Here is a 16392-nt window from a genome sequence, read left to right on the forward strand (position 1 = left end):
CTCTCCCCCTTTCTGCTTCTGAAGGACAATCCAATGGGTTCTGTAGTTAAATGACTGAGAGGCTTGCTGCTGCCGTGCTGTCTTAACGCTTTCCCTTCTCTCTCTCTCTCCCTCCACTCTCTCTCTTTCTCTTCCTCTCTTTCTCGCTCCCTCCACTCTCTCTCTCCCTCTACTCTCTCTCTCCCTCTCTCTTTCCCCTCACTCTCTCTCTCCCTCTACTCTCTCTCTCCCTCTCCTCTGAATGCCAGCCCCCAGCGTAGTCGCTGGAGAGTGGAAGCGGTTGCGGGTGTGGGGGCGGCGGCAGCAGCAGGAGGAGGAGGAGGAGGAGGAGGAGTGTAGGAGTTGCTCTTCGTCCCGGCGTTCCGTGTGGCTGTCCCAGCGGAGGATGTGAGCCGGTGGGACCGTTCCCCTCTTCTCTCTCCAGCCGGAGGCGTGAAAGTTTGCGGTGGGACCGGACGGCGCTCTGCCCGCCTGTCGGGAGGGTGTTTAAAAGCCTGGAGATGGGAAACTGCTCTCACTCGCCCGTCTGGAACCTTTAATTACATTTTTAAGCAACGCCTTCTTTCACGTTGATTTTTTAAAAATTGGGTGAACTTTCCCACGGTGCTCTGGGGCTGGACGTGTTCCTGGAGGAGGCGGATGGAGGCTTCCTAACATGTGATTTTTGGGGTTTTGGAAAAATTACGTTTGTTTTGCACATAGCAAAAGTGGATTAACTACCCCCTCCCCCCCCCTTCCGCCCCTGGTTTTCTGCTGGGAGGGGGCACTGCCTGTACCTGGGGGGAGGAGTGTCAGGAGGAGGGGGCGGGTGAAAGAGGACCCCCCCGCGGGCCTGGGGGGCCATGGCAGCCCTCGCCAGCTCCCTGATCCGACAGAAGAGGGCAGTGAGAGAGGACCAGACCAGCCGTCCCGTCACCAGCAAGCGCAAGCCCTCCCCCAAGAGCAACAAGTCCCTGTGCCAGAAGCAGCTCCTGGTGCTCATCTCCAAAGTGCGTCTGTGCGGAACACGGAGAGGAAGGACAGAGAAGAGACCCGGTCAGCCCTGTACCTCTCTTCTGCATCTACCATCCTCTTCCTCACCTCTCTTCTGCATCTACCATCCTCTTCCTCACCTCTCTTCTGCATCTACCATCCTCTTCCTCACCTCACTTCCGCTATTTACCATTCTCTTCCTCATCTCTCTTCTGCATCTACCATCCTCTTCCTCATCTCTCTTCTGCATCTACCATCCTCTTCCTCACCTCACTTCCGCTATTTACCATCCTCTTCCTCACCTCTCTTCTGCATCTACCATCCTCTTCCTCATCTCTGTTCTGCATCTACCATCCTCTTCCTCACCTCACTTCCGCTATTTACCATCCTCTTCCTCATCTCTCTTCTGCATCTACCATCCTCTTCCTCACCTCACTTCCACTATTTACCATAGTCTTCTTCACCTCTCTTCTGCATTTACCATCCTCTTCCTCATCTCACTTTCGCTATTTACCACCCTCTTCTTCACTTTGCTTCCACTATGTACCATACTCTTCCTCATCTCTCTCTGGCTGCTTTATTTAGGATTTCTCTTCACCCGTTTGGTTTTCTGATTGGTTAATTTAGGGTTTCTCTTCACTCCGGTTTGGTTTTCTGATTGGTTAATTTAGGATTTCTCTTCACCCGTTTGGTTTTCTGATTGGTTAATTTAAGGTTTCTCTTCACTCCTGTTTGGTTTGCTGATTGGTTAATTTTTATGGCTTCTCTTTACAAAGGGTGAATATGCTCTCTGTGCTTAACCAGAGTAAAGGGGGTGGAGTTTGAAGGATCACAGGCATGGAATCAGCACATTCTCATTTGGCATTTTAAAGAGAGAGACTTTTCACATAAAAACACCTATTGCCAGTCTAGCAAAAATCCCTCAATGATCTGTATTTGTAACTGATACAAAACACTGACAGCCTTCATATTGAAAAGTGGGAAAACTCTGAAAAATGGCCTCTGTCGTAATTAAGGGGGGGGGGGGAAAACATTCCAGTTAAGCTCATACAGCAGCAATCTGAGCCTCCCTACTTGTGTAAATCACAAAGCACACACACTCCTCCACTACAGACTGTCAACGAGTGGTGAGAGGGTTTCTACTCCGATTCTGCTCCTTTATAATAATAATAATAATAATAATAATGACATTATTATTATTGTTGCTATTATTATTATTGTTGTATTTAAACAGCAGTATATTATTATTATTATTATTATTATTATTGAAGACTACTTTTATTACATGCCTACTGTAAATATTCTGGTCCCTGAGCTACAGTAGTTTGCTGAAGTTACCCACAGTAGAATGTAGAGTATCGCTAGTGTGACACAGGCATGTCTTATGACACCTGATACTGGGGTCACTAAATCACTCTGCATATTCAGGACACGGAATGACAGCCTTATGAATATTTATGAATTGTTATGGCACTAGTCATGTAGTCTCGGGAGAGGCTTATGTACAGTAGGTGTAATGGATATGTGTGTGTGTGTGTGTGTGTGTGTGTGTGTGTGTGTGTTGTAATGGACTGCGTGTGTGAGCATGTGTGTAATGGGTGGAATGTGTGCTGGTATTGCTAGTATATCCCTTTCTTAAAAAGTTATGCAATTCTGTATCAGGGCTGGTTTTCAGAGCGCTGCTGCTGGAGGTTTAACAGCTGTCTTCAATGCTGAGTGGGGGGTGTGTGTAATGCTGAGTGGGGGGTGTGTGTAATGCTGAGTGGGGGTGTGTGTAATGCAGAGTGGGGGTGTGTGTAATGCTGAGTGGGGGGTGTGTGTAATGCTGAGTGGGGGTGTGTGTAATGCTGAGTGGGGGTGTGTGTAATGCTGAGTGGGGGTGTGTGTAATGCTGAGTGGGAGGGTGTGTGTAATGCTGAGTGGGAGGGTGTGTAATTCTGAGTGGGGGTGTGGGTAATGCTGAGTGGGAGGGTGTGTAATGCTGAGTCGGGGGGTGTGTGTAATGCTTAGGGGGGGTGTGTGTAATGCTGTAGGGGGGGTGTGTGTAAAATGATGAGTGGTGTGTGTGTGAAATGCTGAGTGGGAGGGTGTGAATGCTGAGTGGGGTGTGTGTAATGCTGAGTGGGGGGTGTGTGTAATGCTTAGGGGGGGTGTGTGGTGAATGCTTAGGGGGAGGGGTGTTGTAATTTGAGTCGGTCAGTATATCCATCACTGGCTCATGGAAGGCTGGTGGTAATTACCACGGTAACCACATTCCGGCATGTGTTCCCGCCGCGCAATCACCCTGCAGTTATTACTGCTGTAAAACACCAGCGACCGCGCAGACAGACTGCTGGGGGGGTGGGGGTTTGACTGCTGTTCTTTAGGGGTGGGGGTTCTGGCTGGTGGGGGGGGTGGGGGTTCTGGGTGGTGGTAGCGGGAGCGGCGGTGTTTTTCCAGCGAGCGGGGGGCCGTCCTGTATGAACCTCACCTTACCCTCCACCCAAATCCACACCCGCACCCAAATCCACACCTCCACATTTACCCCCACCCAAATCCACACCTCCACATTTACCCGCACCCAAATCCACACCTCCACATTTACCCCCACCCAAATCCACACCTCCACATTTACCCTCCACCCAAATCCACACCCCCACAGCTACGCTCCACCCAAATCCCCATCCCCACAGCTACGCCCCACCCAAATCCACACCCCCACACTGCCCTCTGTGATGTGGGGGCAACCAGTCCCTCATGAATGATTCAGGTGTGGAAATGTGATCAGTGTGCAGTGAGCTGGGACTTCCTGAGTTCTGCTTTATTGCCTGTCTGTCCCTCCTGAAGGTGCAGCACGGGACAAACAGAAGCTTTCCAATATAATTTTTAATGTCTATGACTCATGAATGGATAGGAAAGATTAACCTAACCTACCTATACCTAGTGTACTATTGAATGGGGATAGGGAGAAGATTAACCCTAACCCTAACCCTAACCCTAGTGTACTGTTGAATGGGGATAGGGAGAAGATTTAGGTTTAATTTATGGGAATGGGACCAATTCTGTGTTGTCCACAAAGACCTTTTCTTTTTTCCAATAAAACTCTAAATGAAGCACCTGCACTCCACCCTATGCAGAGAAAGTAGTGGTCAGTCTGTTCCCCCTGCCCTCCCTCTGTTTGCCTGGGTAAACGCAATTAAGCAGTCTGGAGCTCGTCTGGAGCTAATGAGGTCATTTCCTGCTCCTAACCTGTAGTTTCCTGCCCAGGGGAGGTAGAGAGGTAGGAGGACAGCCTCCGGTGCTCCCGATTACCGACAGTTCAGTCATTATACCACCCAGGTGACCCCACCTGGGAAGTGTCATTTATGTGTAAGATATGTATTTATTATGTATTAATAATACTGTATAATAACTATTTCTACTGGCAGACACCGTCCCACCATAGCCCCACTTCCAACCCATAAGCCCCACCCACAACCAATCAGCCCCACCTCTCCCACCAAAAAACCCACCCCCAGCCCATAAGCCCCGCCCCTCCCAGTGTGACTGCACCAGCATTGATGCACTCTCTGCTCCAAACCCGCTGGCCTGGACCGCTCTCACTGTCCACTCAAACCCCCAGCTGCTCCAGCCGAGACCACACCTGTCTGAGAGAGTGGGGGGGGAGAGAGCGATGAGAGAGAGAGAGAGAAAGGGGAGGGGGAGGGGAGGTTTTTCCAATTCACCTTTCACCGGGATTCTTCACCTCAGCTGCCATTACTGTATCCCCTCGGCTTCTTTCCTCTCTCTCTCTTTCTCTCTCTCTTTCTCTCTCCCTGTCTTTCCTCTCTCTCTTTCTCTCTCCGTCTTTCCTCTCTCTCTTTCTCTCCCCCTGTCTTTCCTCCCTCTCTCCCTCCATCATGCTGGAGCACAGGCATGCTCAGACAGGATGATGCTGGGATACACACAGGAAGTCCAGACAGACTCTGGTCATTCCTGTGCTTTCAGTTTGTCTCCATGGAGACTCTCAGTCTGCCTTATTCAAGGATTGGTCTGCTGAAGGAGATAATAATGAAGGAGAGAAAACTCTCCATTATTTCTACTGGTATTTGTGATTGTTCCTGCACTTCCTACTGGGGTGTTTGTGTACTTCCTGTTGGGGTGTGAGTGTGTGTGAGTGTATGTGTGTGTGTGTGTGTGTGTGTGTGTGTGTGAGTGTTCTTGTGTGTGTGTGTGCGTGTGTGTGAGTGTATGTGTGTGCGTGTTCTTGTGTATGTGTGTGCGTGTGTGTGAGTGTGAGTGCTTGTGCGTGTGTGAATGAGAGTGTGTGTGTGTGCGTGTGTGTATGCCTGAGTGAGTGTGTTTGTGTGTGCATGTGTGTGTATGCGTGAGTGAGTGTGTGTGGTGACGTGTGACTAAGGATTTTGATAAGGTCGCGGAGGAGTGTACTCTGAAGGGCCGTGTCTGAGAGAATGAGGGGCTGAGCGCTGAGTGCGTGTAGTGTGTGTGTGTGTGTGTGTGGTGTGGTGTGGTGTTGAGAGTGTGAGCTGGTGCTTGGTAAGGAGCGGTGTGAGTCTGTGTGTAGTATGTGCAAGTGGCGTGTGGTGTGGGATGTGGTGTGGCAGTGAGAGTGAGTGTGGTGTGTGTGTGTGTGTGTGTGTGTGTGTGAGTGCGAGTGGGTGTGAGTCTGTGTGTGCGTATGTGTGTTAATGCGAGTGGGTGTGAGTCTGTTTGTGTATGTATGTGTGCAAGTGGGCGTGTGTGTGTGTGTGTGTTAGTGTGAGTGGGTGTGGGAGGAGAAGGAGATGAATTCAAGGCTTCCCTGGGGTCTTCTCCTCGTGCCCCCCTGCCCCCCCCCCCCCCCAATAAAGCATCAGCAGTAGCTGCTGGGTTATATTGAGTGGGCCGGAGGAAAGACTGCTTCTGCAGGCCAGGATGGGAGATAGCATTAAGCTGACCGCAAGAATGCAACTCCTAACGCGCTTACTCAACAACATCTGATCAGAGAGACGTGTTCTGCATCTCCTGATCAGAACTTTATTTATACAGGGGTCAGAGAGAGGGAGGGAGGGAGGGACAGGGGGAGGGATGGAGACAGAGGGAGGGAGAGACAGGGGAAGAGAGGAGGAGGGAGAGAGAGATGGAGAAGGAGGGACAGACATGGGAGGGAGGGAAAGAGAGAGGGAGGGAGGGACAGGGGAGGGAGGGAGGGAAAGAGAAAGAGGGAGAGAGGGAGGGAGGGACAGGGGGAGAGAGGGGGAGTGACAGATCAGTTTGTATAGAACTGTGACTGTTACTGAAGTTCATGCACATAAATATGTGTGTGTGTGTATGTATATATATATGTGTGTGTGTGTGTGTGTGTGTGTGTACATACATATGTACACAGATGTACGCACACATGGGGGTTAAAATGGTTTTAAAATGGCCGTTATGATCAGCTATAAAAGCAGAGGGAAATGGTACCAATGTTTCACTGAAATCTCTGTGCCGCAGATACTCTACCATCTCCACTAAAACAACTTCACATTTTTTCAAAGGAGAGACTCTCAGACCCAGATAGCAGATTATAGCAACACACAATAAAAGACATTCTGTAATCTTTGGAGAATGTTCTGGATGAGCTGATAAGTGGTGCTGAGGCTTCGGCCTTCGTTTGGTCCCCTCAGCGTTAAACACACAGGGCATTCGGCAAACGGCCGAGGTTAGGCGTCTTATAACAATGGATCCAACAAGAAAGGCAGCACATTGCAGATTGCATCTAATTCTCTCTAAATCAAAGGCTGAATAAGATGACTTCTACCAAATATATGGTGCCTGCTCACTGCCCCTCCCCCAGACTGGATTAACCTGGACAGCAGCACAGAGACCGGAGCCAGAATACACCAGGACACAAAACCCCACAGAATATAACTCCTGTAGGATGAAATGTCCCCATAGAACAAGATAACCCCAAACAACTGAACACTCACACAGAACAAAATGTCCCTGTAATGCATAATGTCTCCATAGAATGTCTTCATGGAACACAATGTCCCCATAATGTAGAATGTCTCCATAGAACAGAAGACCTAGGCAAAGCAGATGTGCAGGTCTACATGATGCCGGGTTCTACCGCCTCTACTCTCTTACAGGCCACAGCTGGTTACTTTCATCTGTCTGTGCTGAGGGATTCTGTGTATTTGCTAAGACATTCTGTGTCTGTGCTGTGTGATTCTGTGTCTGTGCTGTGTGAATCTATGTCTGTGCTGTGTGAATCTGTGTCTGTACTGTGTGAATCTGTGTCTGTACTGTGTGAATCTGTTGTGCTGTGATCTGTGTCGACTGTGAATCTGTGTCTGTACTGTGTGAATCTGTCTGTGCGAATCTGTGTCTGTGCTGTGTGAATCTGTGTCTGTACTGTGTGAATCTATGTCTGTGCTGTGTGAATCTGTGTCTGTACTGTGTGATTCTGTGTAAAATGGAATTTGTAAATACTTTCCTTAAACCTGACAAGAACTTATAAGGTTTGACCTCTAAAGAAAGCATGAGGGAGACAGTGTGTGTATGTGCATTAGTGAGTGCATGTGTGTGTGCGTGTGTGTGCGTGTGTGAATGAGTATGCGCATTTCTGAGTGTGGGTATGAGTGTACGTGCACCCCCCACCCATTTCTCAGATTCAAGGCCCCCCTCATCTCTCTCTCTCTCTCCCTCTCCCTCTCTCCCCTGGGGTAGTGTTGTTATTATCTGTAAGATTATTTCTCCAGATTTTCAGGATTTTCCCGAGGTTGATAGTGATAGTAACGCACAAAAGCGCACACACATACTCACACACACATCCACACAAAAGCGCACACACATACTCACACACACATCCACACAAACACACACACATCCACACAAACACACACGCACTCACACACAAACACACGTGCACACACACACACACACACACAACCCGGTTTCTGATACTGAGAAGAGGGAGTCCTCACATAAAACAGGAGAGGGACCTGGTTTTCGGAATCTAATGATGATGATGATGGTGATGGTGGTGGTTACGGTATAGATCATGATGATGATGGTGGTGGTGGTTACGGTATAGATCATGATGATGATGATGGTGGTGGTTACAGTATAGATCATGATGATGGTGGCGGTGTATGACATGGGGGTAAGGAAGAAGGAGAGGGTGGTTGAATGACCTTGTGGTGTAAAGTATGATCTTTTCTGTTGAGAGAGGAAGACTATCCTGTATGAATCTTCTGTGACTGTGTTTTGCTTCTTACCGTGGGCGAGGGGTGATAATCTGTGTTTCTACTCCACGCTGAACGAGTTCTTCACCATCACAGCCGCTTTTCTCATGCAAATGAAGTGCATTTACATTCAAATCTGAATATGGAGAATAAGAGAAGAGGAAAAGCATTTAAAACAAGAGAGAGAGAGAGAGAGAGAGAGAGATGGCACAGGCAGCATTACCGACGGCCGGGCACTATACTTGTTTGGTAATGATCAAATATTGAGCGCAATACCGGTCATGGCCACCGCGTGGTGTACTGCCTTTCTTTTCATCCTTTTTGGTTTATTATACCTGATGCAGTAGTAAACATCTGAACTTGGCTGTCCAATCAACATTTCATAGATATCAGTAGTGGCACTGACCATTATTACACTAAAAAAAAATTTGATAATTATTTAAAGAACAAATCTCTCGCTATAACACAGCTATAACACACCACCCTCATAGCTAAAACACATCACACTGACTGCTATAACACACCTCCCTGACCATTATAACACAGCTATAACACACCTCCCTGACCATTATAACACAGCTATAACACACCTCCCTGACTGCTACAACACCTCCCTGACCATTATAACACAGCTATAACACACCTCCCTGACTGCTATTACACACCACCCTGACCGCTATAACACACCTCCCTCACTGCTATAACACACCTCCCTGACCATTATAACACAGCTATAACACCCCTCCCTGACTGCTTACACACCTCCCTGACCATTATAACACAGCTATAACACACCTCCCTGACTGTTATTACACACCACCCTGACCATTATAACACAGCTATAACACACCTCCCTGACTGCTATTACACACCACCCTGACCATTATAACACAGCTATAACACACCTCCCTGACCATTATAGCACAGCTATAACACACCTCCCTGACTGCTATTACACAACACCCAGACCATTACAACACAGCTATAACACACCTCCCTGACTGCTATAACACAGCTATAACACACCTCCCTGACTGCTATAACACACCTCCCTGACCATTATAATACAGCTATAACACACCTCCCTGACTGCTATAAAGCACAGCTGTTTCCAGTGGCTCTTATAGCTCTCCTGGGGACTCTCAGTTTAAGCTGCAGACTGCAGTTGTTGTGTTTTGGGCAGAATTCCTTTGGAAAACTGAACACAGTGTTTGTATTTGGAGGGCGTGAATATTTCTGGTCCTACATTTGCATGTTCGTTATGTCTCAAACCTTATACACAGAAGGGCATTTGTGCATTTTCTGGAATGGGAGAGTGTTTGTGCAGCTTGAAGCAGGATTATCCACAGCTTCCCTCTGATTGGCTGAGATCTCCAGGAAAAGGGATTTAATTTAAGAGACTGTTGTGTGTCAGCATCTTTGTTCCAGCATCTGGAGAAGACACCCCCAGAAAATGAGCAGAATTAGAGAATAGACAGACTGAGGGAAGGAGAGAGAGAATAGAGGGACACTTTCACTGTCTATCACAGTTACTCTGTTTAAATTCAGTTTTCATTTTCACATTCTGTACACCGTTGTAAAGTAAATTATGAGCTGTAATTATTATTGTATTTTTGTGCAGTTGTGTTATTAAGAGTCCATTAGTTTGCTGTGGTGCGTTGTTAATATGTTTGCCGCTGCAGTAATGCAGCGAGAGAGAGAAAGAGAGTGACAGCCTGAGCTATGAGAGAGATTGCCAGGAGGACAGAGGGGGACAGAGGGAGTGAGAACAATCGCCTGACAGAAGCAGAGAAAGAGAGAGAGATTGACAGAGAGAAAGAGAAGGGGACAATAATCAAACTGTTATTTATTTACAAAAGGGTAAAAACATAAATTCCCACAACTCAATAAAATAATGGGTCTGACAGTCACTGGCACCAAAACAAAGTGGAAAGTGGAGAGGAGAGTGAGGGAAGGGGGGAGGGAGGGAGAGGGGAATGGAAAGCAGAAAACATTTTTGGCTCTTGTCAGAAAAAGGCTTTTTATTTAGTTCCCCATCATGGCTGTCAGCTCAGATATTCAGCAGGTCCCCTCCACACAGCCAGGGGGCGCTGTGGCACACAGTGCATTGTTCCAGGCCTTCAGGAAGTTTACCTTCATTAGCATTGCTTCAAATTTAGACTGGTCCAAGTGAGAGTGTTTGATGCGTTTGCTAGTTTGTTTGGCCCTCATTGGAAGAGTTGCTGCATTGCTGTCCTGAAGGGAGCGCTGTTCTTCTCACTGAACTTCAGGACCCGAGGACTCATGGGAACTCTTTGGGTTCTGCTCCTAGCACAGCAGGGCTCTGCTGTGGATTAATTTTGGGTTACTCTATTTAATATTTTTCAAAATGTCTATATTTACAATTATAGCATTTGTATTATGTGTTGACAGTGTTAAACCAATGAAAACCAAATTTCTTATTTTTATTTCAATGTATGTTTCTTCATGATTCCACAAGGAGAGTTTTGGTGAAGTGTTGTGTTCATGTTCGCTTCCTTGTTTATGATGGGATTCCACAACCCACTGGTGTGAAGAGCATCAAATTAATTACGTCATACATTTCAACCTCATTTTTAAGGACAAATGCTAGATATAGTGTCAGTCAGATCGGTCCTGTGTGCCTCTTCCCCTGGTAATGCACATGCTTCTCAGTAGTTCTCTAACTCAAATTCAAATTTAAATGACATGCAATATGCCACATTTTTAAAATTCTCTGTGGAATTTGATTTGATAATGATAAAACTTTCAGGGTATGGCAGATCTGTGAAATACCGCCTCAGTCTTCACAGACCTCATGCACCTCTGAACTGGCCAGGAAATCTGTGAATTCCCTGCAGCTCCTCAGGGAAACATTTTAGTGTAGAATCTGTTCTCTTTCTCACCTTCTCTCCTGCTGCCTCTTTAAATCAATCATTTCCTTTGTCTCTACCTCTCCCACCCTCCCTCCCTCCCTCCCTCCCCCTTGTCCCTCTCTCCATACCTCTTTAACTCAATCCTTTCCCCTGGCATTGGATTTAATTCAGAATGCTTTATTGGCATGATGCAGCTCGAGCTCATACTGCCAAAACACAAAGAACAACCCTTCAGAATACAGAACAAGACATCAACTCAGCCCCCCCCCTCCACACCACACCCCCCTCCATCCATCTCCCTTCCTCAGACTCTCTCTCTCTCTCTCATGCTCTTTCATTCGCTGAGCCACAAATCACTAACTGTCTGCATTCATCTTTCTGTGCATTGGAGCAGTCTATCTTCCCAGGTGTCTATGTGTGTGTGTGTGTCAGTGTGTGTGTGTGTGTGTGTGCGCAAGAGTGTGATTGGTTGGTGTGCATTATTATATTCTCTTCGTGTGATTGGGTTCTGTGTGTGTTTGATAGGCTTTTGTGTGTGTTTGATTAGGTTCTCTCTGTGTGATGGGGTTCTGTGTGTGTGATTGGGTTCTCTCTGGGTTCTCTCACTGTGTGATGGGGTTCTGTGTATGTGACTGGGTTCCCTCTGGGTTCTCTCACTGTGTGATGGGGTTCTGTGTGTGTGATTGGGTTCTCTCTGGGTTCTTCCACTCACCTTGGTTAGTTAATCTGTGAAAGAAGTGATGAGCAGGTCTGTGTGACCGGGGGGCAAGTCTGAGCGTAATGTCTAAGAAATAGCATTTCCAACATCAGTCACTCAAGTCAGAATGAATCATGGCTACTGATATCAAAAGTGCAGAAAGATCATTAAAAATGAACAAGCCCTCTGGCCCTGACCAAACAGCACAGCAGAGCCTTGTGTCAGTCATGTTCAGCTCAAGTAGTTTCAGAGCATACGTTACTACACTAACTGACACAGGCTATCACTCGTCCTCATATTTGGAACTGACAATTCCGAATTATCCTAAAGTTTCACTTAAAAGATCCTGCTAATTTGCCAATCCTGCTTTTTGGAATACGGCCCCAGATCTATGTTTCAGTGCTGAAGGTCCCTGGGAATCATGAATCAGAGACGCACCGCACTGCTGTGTTATTACCTACAACATAAATATAAAACCCGCTCAGAACTAAAAAACCAGCTCTGGTGAGTTAAATGTGTAATCAACTGCTGCACTGATAAATGAAGCGCTGTGTGAAATCTAAACCAGCAGACCCTGCAGCTGTCCAGGGTAGAGTGCGTGTGGCTGTTAAGCTTGCCAATGTGAGCAGAATCCTTGTGCATATTTAACATGCAGCTCATTAAATCTGCATCACTGTACGTTGCTTAAGTGCTCACCCTGTGAGAATCTCTCCCTGAGGCTAAACGATTACATCCCCAGCCACCCACAGGAGGGGTAAAACAGAGCAACGTGCCCCCAGCCACCCACAGGAGGGGTAAAACAGAGCAACGTGCCCCCAGCCACACACAGGAGGGGTAAAACAGAGCAACGTGCCCCCAGCCACACACAGGAGGGGTAAAACAGAGCAACATGCCCCCAGCCACCCACAGGAGGGTAAACAGAGCAAGTGCCCCAGCCACACAGGAGGGTAAAACAGAGCAACGTAGCCCCAAAACAGCCCCACACACAGGAGGGTAAAACAGAGCAACGTGCCCCCAGCCACACACAGGAGGGGTAAAACAGAGCAACGTGCCCCCAGCCACACACAGGAGGGGTAAAACAGAGCAACGTGCCCCCAGCCACACACAGGAGGGGTAAAACAGAGCAACGTGCCCCCAGCCACACACAGGAGGGGTAAAACAGAGCAATGTGCCCCCAGCCACACACAGGAGGGGTAAAACAGAGCAACGTGCCCCCAGCCACACACAGGAGGGGTAAAACAGAACAATGTGCCCCCAGCCACATGGATTAGCAGGGCCTGGGTGTGTGGGACAGAGCCTGAGTGTGTGGGCATGATGTTGGGGTGGGGCCTGATTGTTTGGGTGGGGCCTGGGTGTGAGGGGCAGGGCCTGAATGTTTTGGGTGGGGCCTGGGTGTGAGGGGCAGGACCTGAATGTTTTGGGCGGGGCCTGGGTGTGAGGGGTGCGGCCTGGATGTTTTGGGCAGGGCCTGAATGTTTTGGGCGGGGCCTGGGAGTGTGGGCGGGGCCTGACATGTTGCAGTGTGTGTGTCTTCTACAGAGCCGCCGCTGAAAGGCATCGTTACGCGGCTGCACTGCAGACACGGGTTCGACCTGCAGATCCTGCCAGACGGCACTGTGAGGAACCGCGACGAGACAGCCTTGTAATCGTCCCTCTGTCTGTCTCGTCAGTCCTCGTCTGTCTGTCAGTCACAGCCCCCGTAGCCCTCTGTCTGGTAAGTCTGTCCCTCTGTCTGTCTGTCAGTCAGTCCCTCTGTCTGTCTGTCAGTCAGTCAGCCCCTTCTGTAAGTCTGTCCCTCTGTCTGTCAGTCAGTCAGCCCCTTCTGTAAGTCTGTCCCTCTGTCTGTCAGTCAGTCAGCCCCTTCTGTAAGTCTGTCTGTCAGTCAGCCCATTCTGTAAGTCTGTCCGTCTGTTTATCCCTCTGTTTGTCTGTGTGCCTGTGGGTCTGTCCATATCCTCGGTTTGTAAGTCTGTCTGCCTTTCCTGGTTGTATTGGTTCCATTTTGGTTTTGACTTTGGGAGAAAAGGGGGGGAGAAAGAATAAGAGGGGGGAGGGGGAGAGACAGAAAGAAAGAGGAAGCAAACAGAGGAAGAGAGATGGATGGTTGTGATTCTGTGACCTGCCTTCCTTCTTCTCAATCTCTCAGTCTCTTTCCGTGTCTCACAGACCGAGCAGAAATTAGCCAGTGTGTAGCGCTGTGAGTGAGTGTGTGTGAGTATGTGACTAGTGCTGTGAGTGTGTGTGTGAGTGTGTGACTAGTGCTGTGTGTGTGAGTGTGTGTAGTGTGTGTTTAATGTGACTAGTGCTGTGTGTGTGTGTGTGTGTCTGTGTATAGTGTGTGTGTGTGTATATCTGCCCTCCTGGTAACAGTATGGTTCTGGGTGTACAGCCATTAAAGAGGTTAAAGCACAAAGTGTGTGACTGGACTCTCTCCCTTCCTCTCCATCTTTCACCCCCTCTACCTGCCATTCTCCCTCCTTCCACCATCTCTCTCTCTCTCTCTCTCTCTCTCTCTCCATCTCTCCCCCCTCCCCCCTCCCTCCCTCTCCCTCTCTCCCAGCCCAGTTTAACCTGGTTCCAGTGGGTCTGCGCATAGTGGCCATCCAGGGGATGGAGGCAGGGCTGTATCTGGCCATGAACAGCGAGGGATACCTGTACACCTCCGTGAGTCTATACCCCTAGCCTATACCTCTACACCTCTGTGAGTTTATACCTCCAGCCTATACCTCTACACCTCCGTGAGTCTATACCTCCAGCCTATACCTCTACACCTCCGTGAGTCTATACCTCCAGCCTATACCTGTACACCTCCGTGGGTCTATACCCCCAGCCTATACCTCTACACTTCAGTGAGTCTATACCTCCAGCCTATACCTCTACACCTCCGTGAGTCTATACCCCCAGCCTATACCTCTACGCCTCTGTGAGTCTATACCCCCAGCCTATACCTCTACACCTCCGTGAGTTTATACCTCCAGCCTATACCTGTACACCTCTGTGAGTCTATACCCCCAGCCTATACCTGTACACCTCTGTGAGTCTATACCCCCAGCCTATACCTCTACAACTCCGTGAGTTTATGCCTCCAGCCTATACCTGTACACCTCTGTGAGTCTATACCCCCAGCCTATACCTCTACACCTCCGTGAGTCTATACCTCCAGCCTATACCTCTACACCTCTGCGAGTCTATACCTCCAGCCTATACCTCTACACCTCCGTGAGTCTATACCCCCAGCCTATACCTCTACACTTCAGTGAGTCTATACCTCCAGCCTATACCTCTACACCTCCGTGAGTCTATACCTCCAGCCTATACCTCTACACCTCCGTGAGTCTATACCTCCAGCCTATACCTCTACACCTCCGTGCTCAGGCTGACAGAAAACAACACAATCACAGGGTCAGCATTGACAGGAGCAGCACTGAGTGTATTTTATACCATTGTTGATGACTGCTGTTGTGTTAAAACTGTGCGGGGGTTTTGTATGGAGTGTGTGTTTGTGTGTGCGTGTGCGTGACAAAAGGATATGGGGTTTAGTAAATTTTCTCACTGTGGAAAGGTGAAATTGTGGAAATTTTCAAGGGGGGAAAAATTTCAGAAAAAACTTCAATACAGGAAGAGCCCAGAGAAGGATCACCTTGTTTATGCGCTTGTATCTCCCATTACCTGGCTGGCACAGAGAGCAGATCGGGCTTCACCTGACCCGGGACAGAGCCCGGATTAGGTGTCCTGCAGGTGGGGAATCAAGGCCACGGCCCTACGCCGGGACACAAGGGCACAGAGCGGTCTTCCGGAAAACAGCTGAAATTGGCCCTGTCCTGACACAGACCGGGCCTGAACATCGTCCCTGTCCTGACACAGACCGGGCCTGAACATCGTCCCTGTCCTGACACAGACCGGGCCTTAACGTCGGCCCTGTCCTGACACAGACCGGGCCTGAACATCGTCCCTGTCCTGACACAGACTGGGCCTGAACATCGGCCCTGTCCTGACACAGACCGGGCCTTAACGTCGGCCCTGTCCTGAGTCTGCGTGTGTGTGTCTGAGTGTGTGTACTGTGTGTGTGAGTCTGAGTGTGTGTACTGTGTGTGTGTGTGTGTGTGAGCTGCAGAGGGAATCCCTTGTCATTGGTCGTTTGTCTGTGGGGCACATTCCACCACAACCTATGGATCTTGAAAATTGGATTCGGTTAAAAATAGTGACATCCTGTCCTGACCCACTTTCCTGACTGTGCTCTCTGGAAACCCCCCTGGACCAAAATTGGGAGAGAAACAGAGGAGAGGACGGAGGAAGAGAGAGAAGGAGGGAGGGATGGAGGGAGGGAGTCCACACTAGAGCAGGAGGGGAGTACGCATTACAACACAAAAACAGAACTGGTCATATGACCTGATCAGGCACATGAACTGAACACCCAAAGCACTGCAGGGGTCCTTATTTTCCAGGGGCAGGGTGGTAGTCTGAGTACAGGCAGAGGAGCGAGGTCTTTGGATTGGACTTAATTCAAACACAGACTACATTTCTATTTATTATTTTGAAGTTCTACACTGTGAACATGCATAGACTGACTGACTAACACACAGGCAGTGACTGATTCTGACACTGAGTGGCTCTTACAGACATGCACACAGCCAGCCTGCAGTACCAGCCCCGCCCACAG

The 16392-nt window shown here is 48.7% G+C and overlaps 1 protein-coding gene and 1 long non-coding RNA gene across 2 annotated transcripts in view; one reads left to right on the forward strand and one right to left on the reverse strand.

The window, feature by feature from the left end:
* Positions 1-16392, forward strand: part of LOC135264274 (fibroblast growth factor 11-like) — a 24137-nt gene continuing 7745 nt past the window's right edge. The window contains 3 exon segments of the mRNA XM_064353065.1: positions 1-1035; positions 13272-13388; positions 14293-14396. Of these exon segments, the coding sequence (XP_064209135.1) occupies positions 843-1035; positions 13272-13388; positions 14293-14396 (414 nt within the window). The 5' untranslated portion in view covers positions 1-842.
* Positions 8177-16392, reverse strand: part of LOC135264276 (uncharacterized) — a 23704-nt gene continuing 15488 nt past the window's right edge. The window contains exons 2-3 of the long non-coding RNA XR_010332649.1: positions 9435-9593; positions 8177-8298 (exon numbers count right to left, since the gene is read on the reverse strand). This is a non-coding gene — a long non-coding RNA (uncharacterized LOC135264276). The remainder of the gene's footprint in view (positions 8299-9434; positions 9594-16392) is intronic.

Source organism: Anguilla rostrata, chromosome 9 (genome assembly GCF_018555375.3).
Source record: "Anguilla rostrata isolate EN2019 chromosome 9, ASM1855537v3, whole genome shotgun sequence".
NCBI classification, from domain to species: Eukaryota; Metazoa; Chordata; class Actinopteri; order Anguilliformes; family Anguillidae; genus Anguilla; species Anguilla rostrata.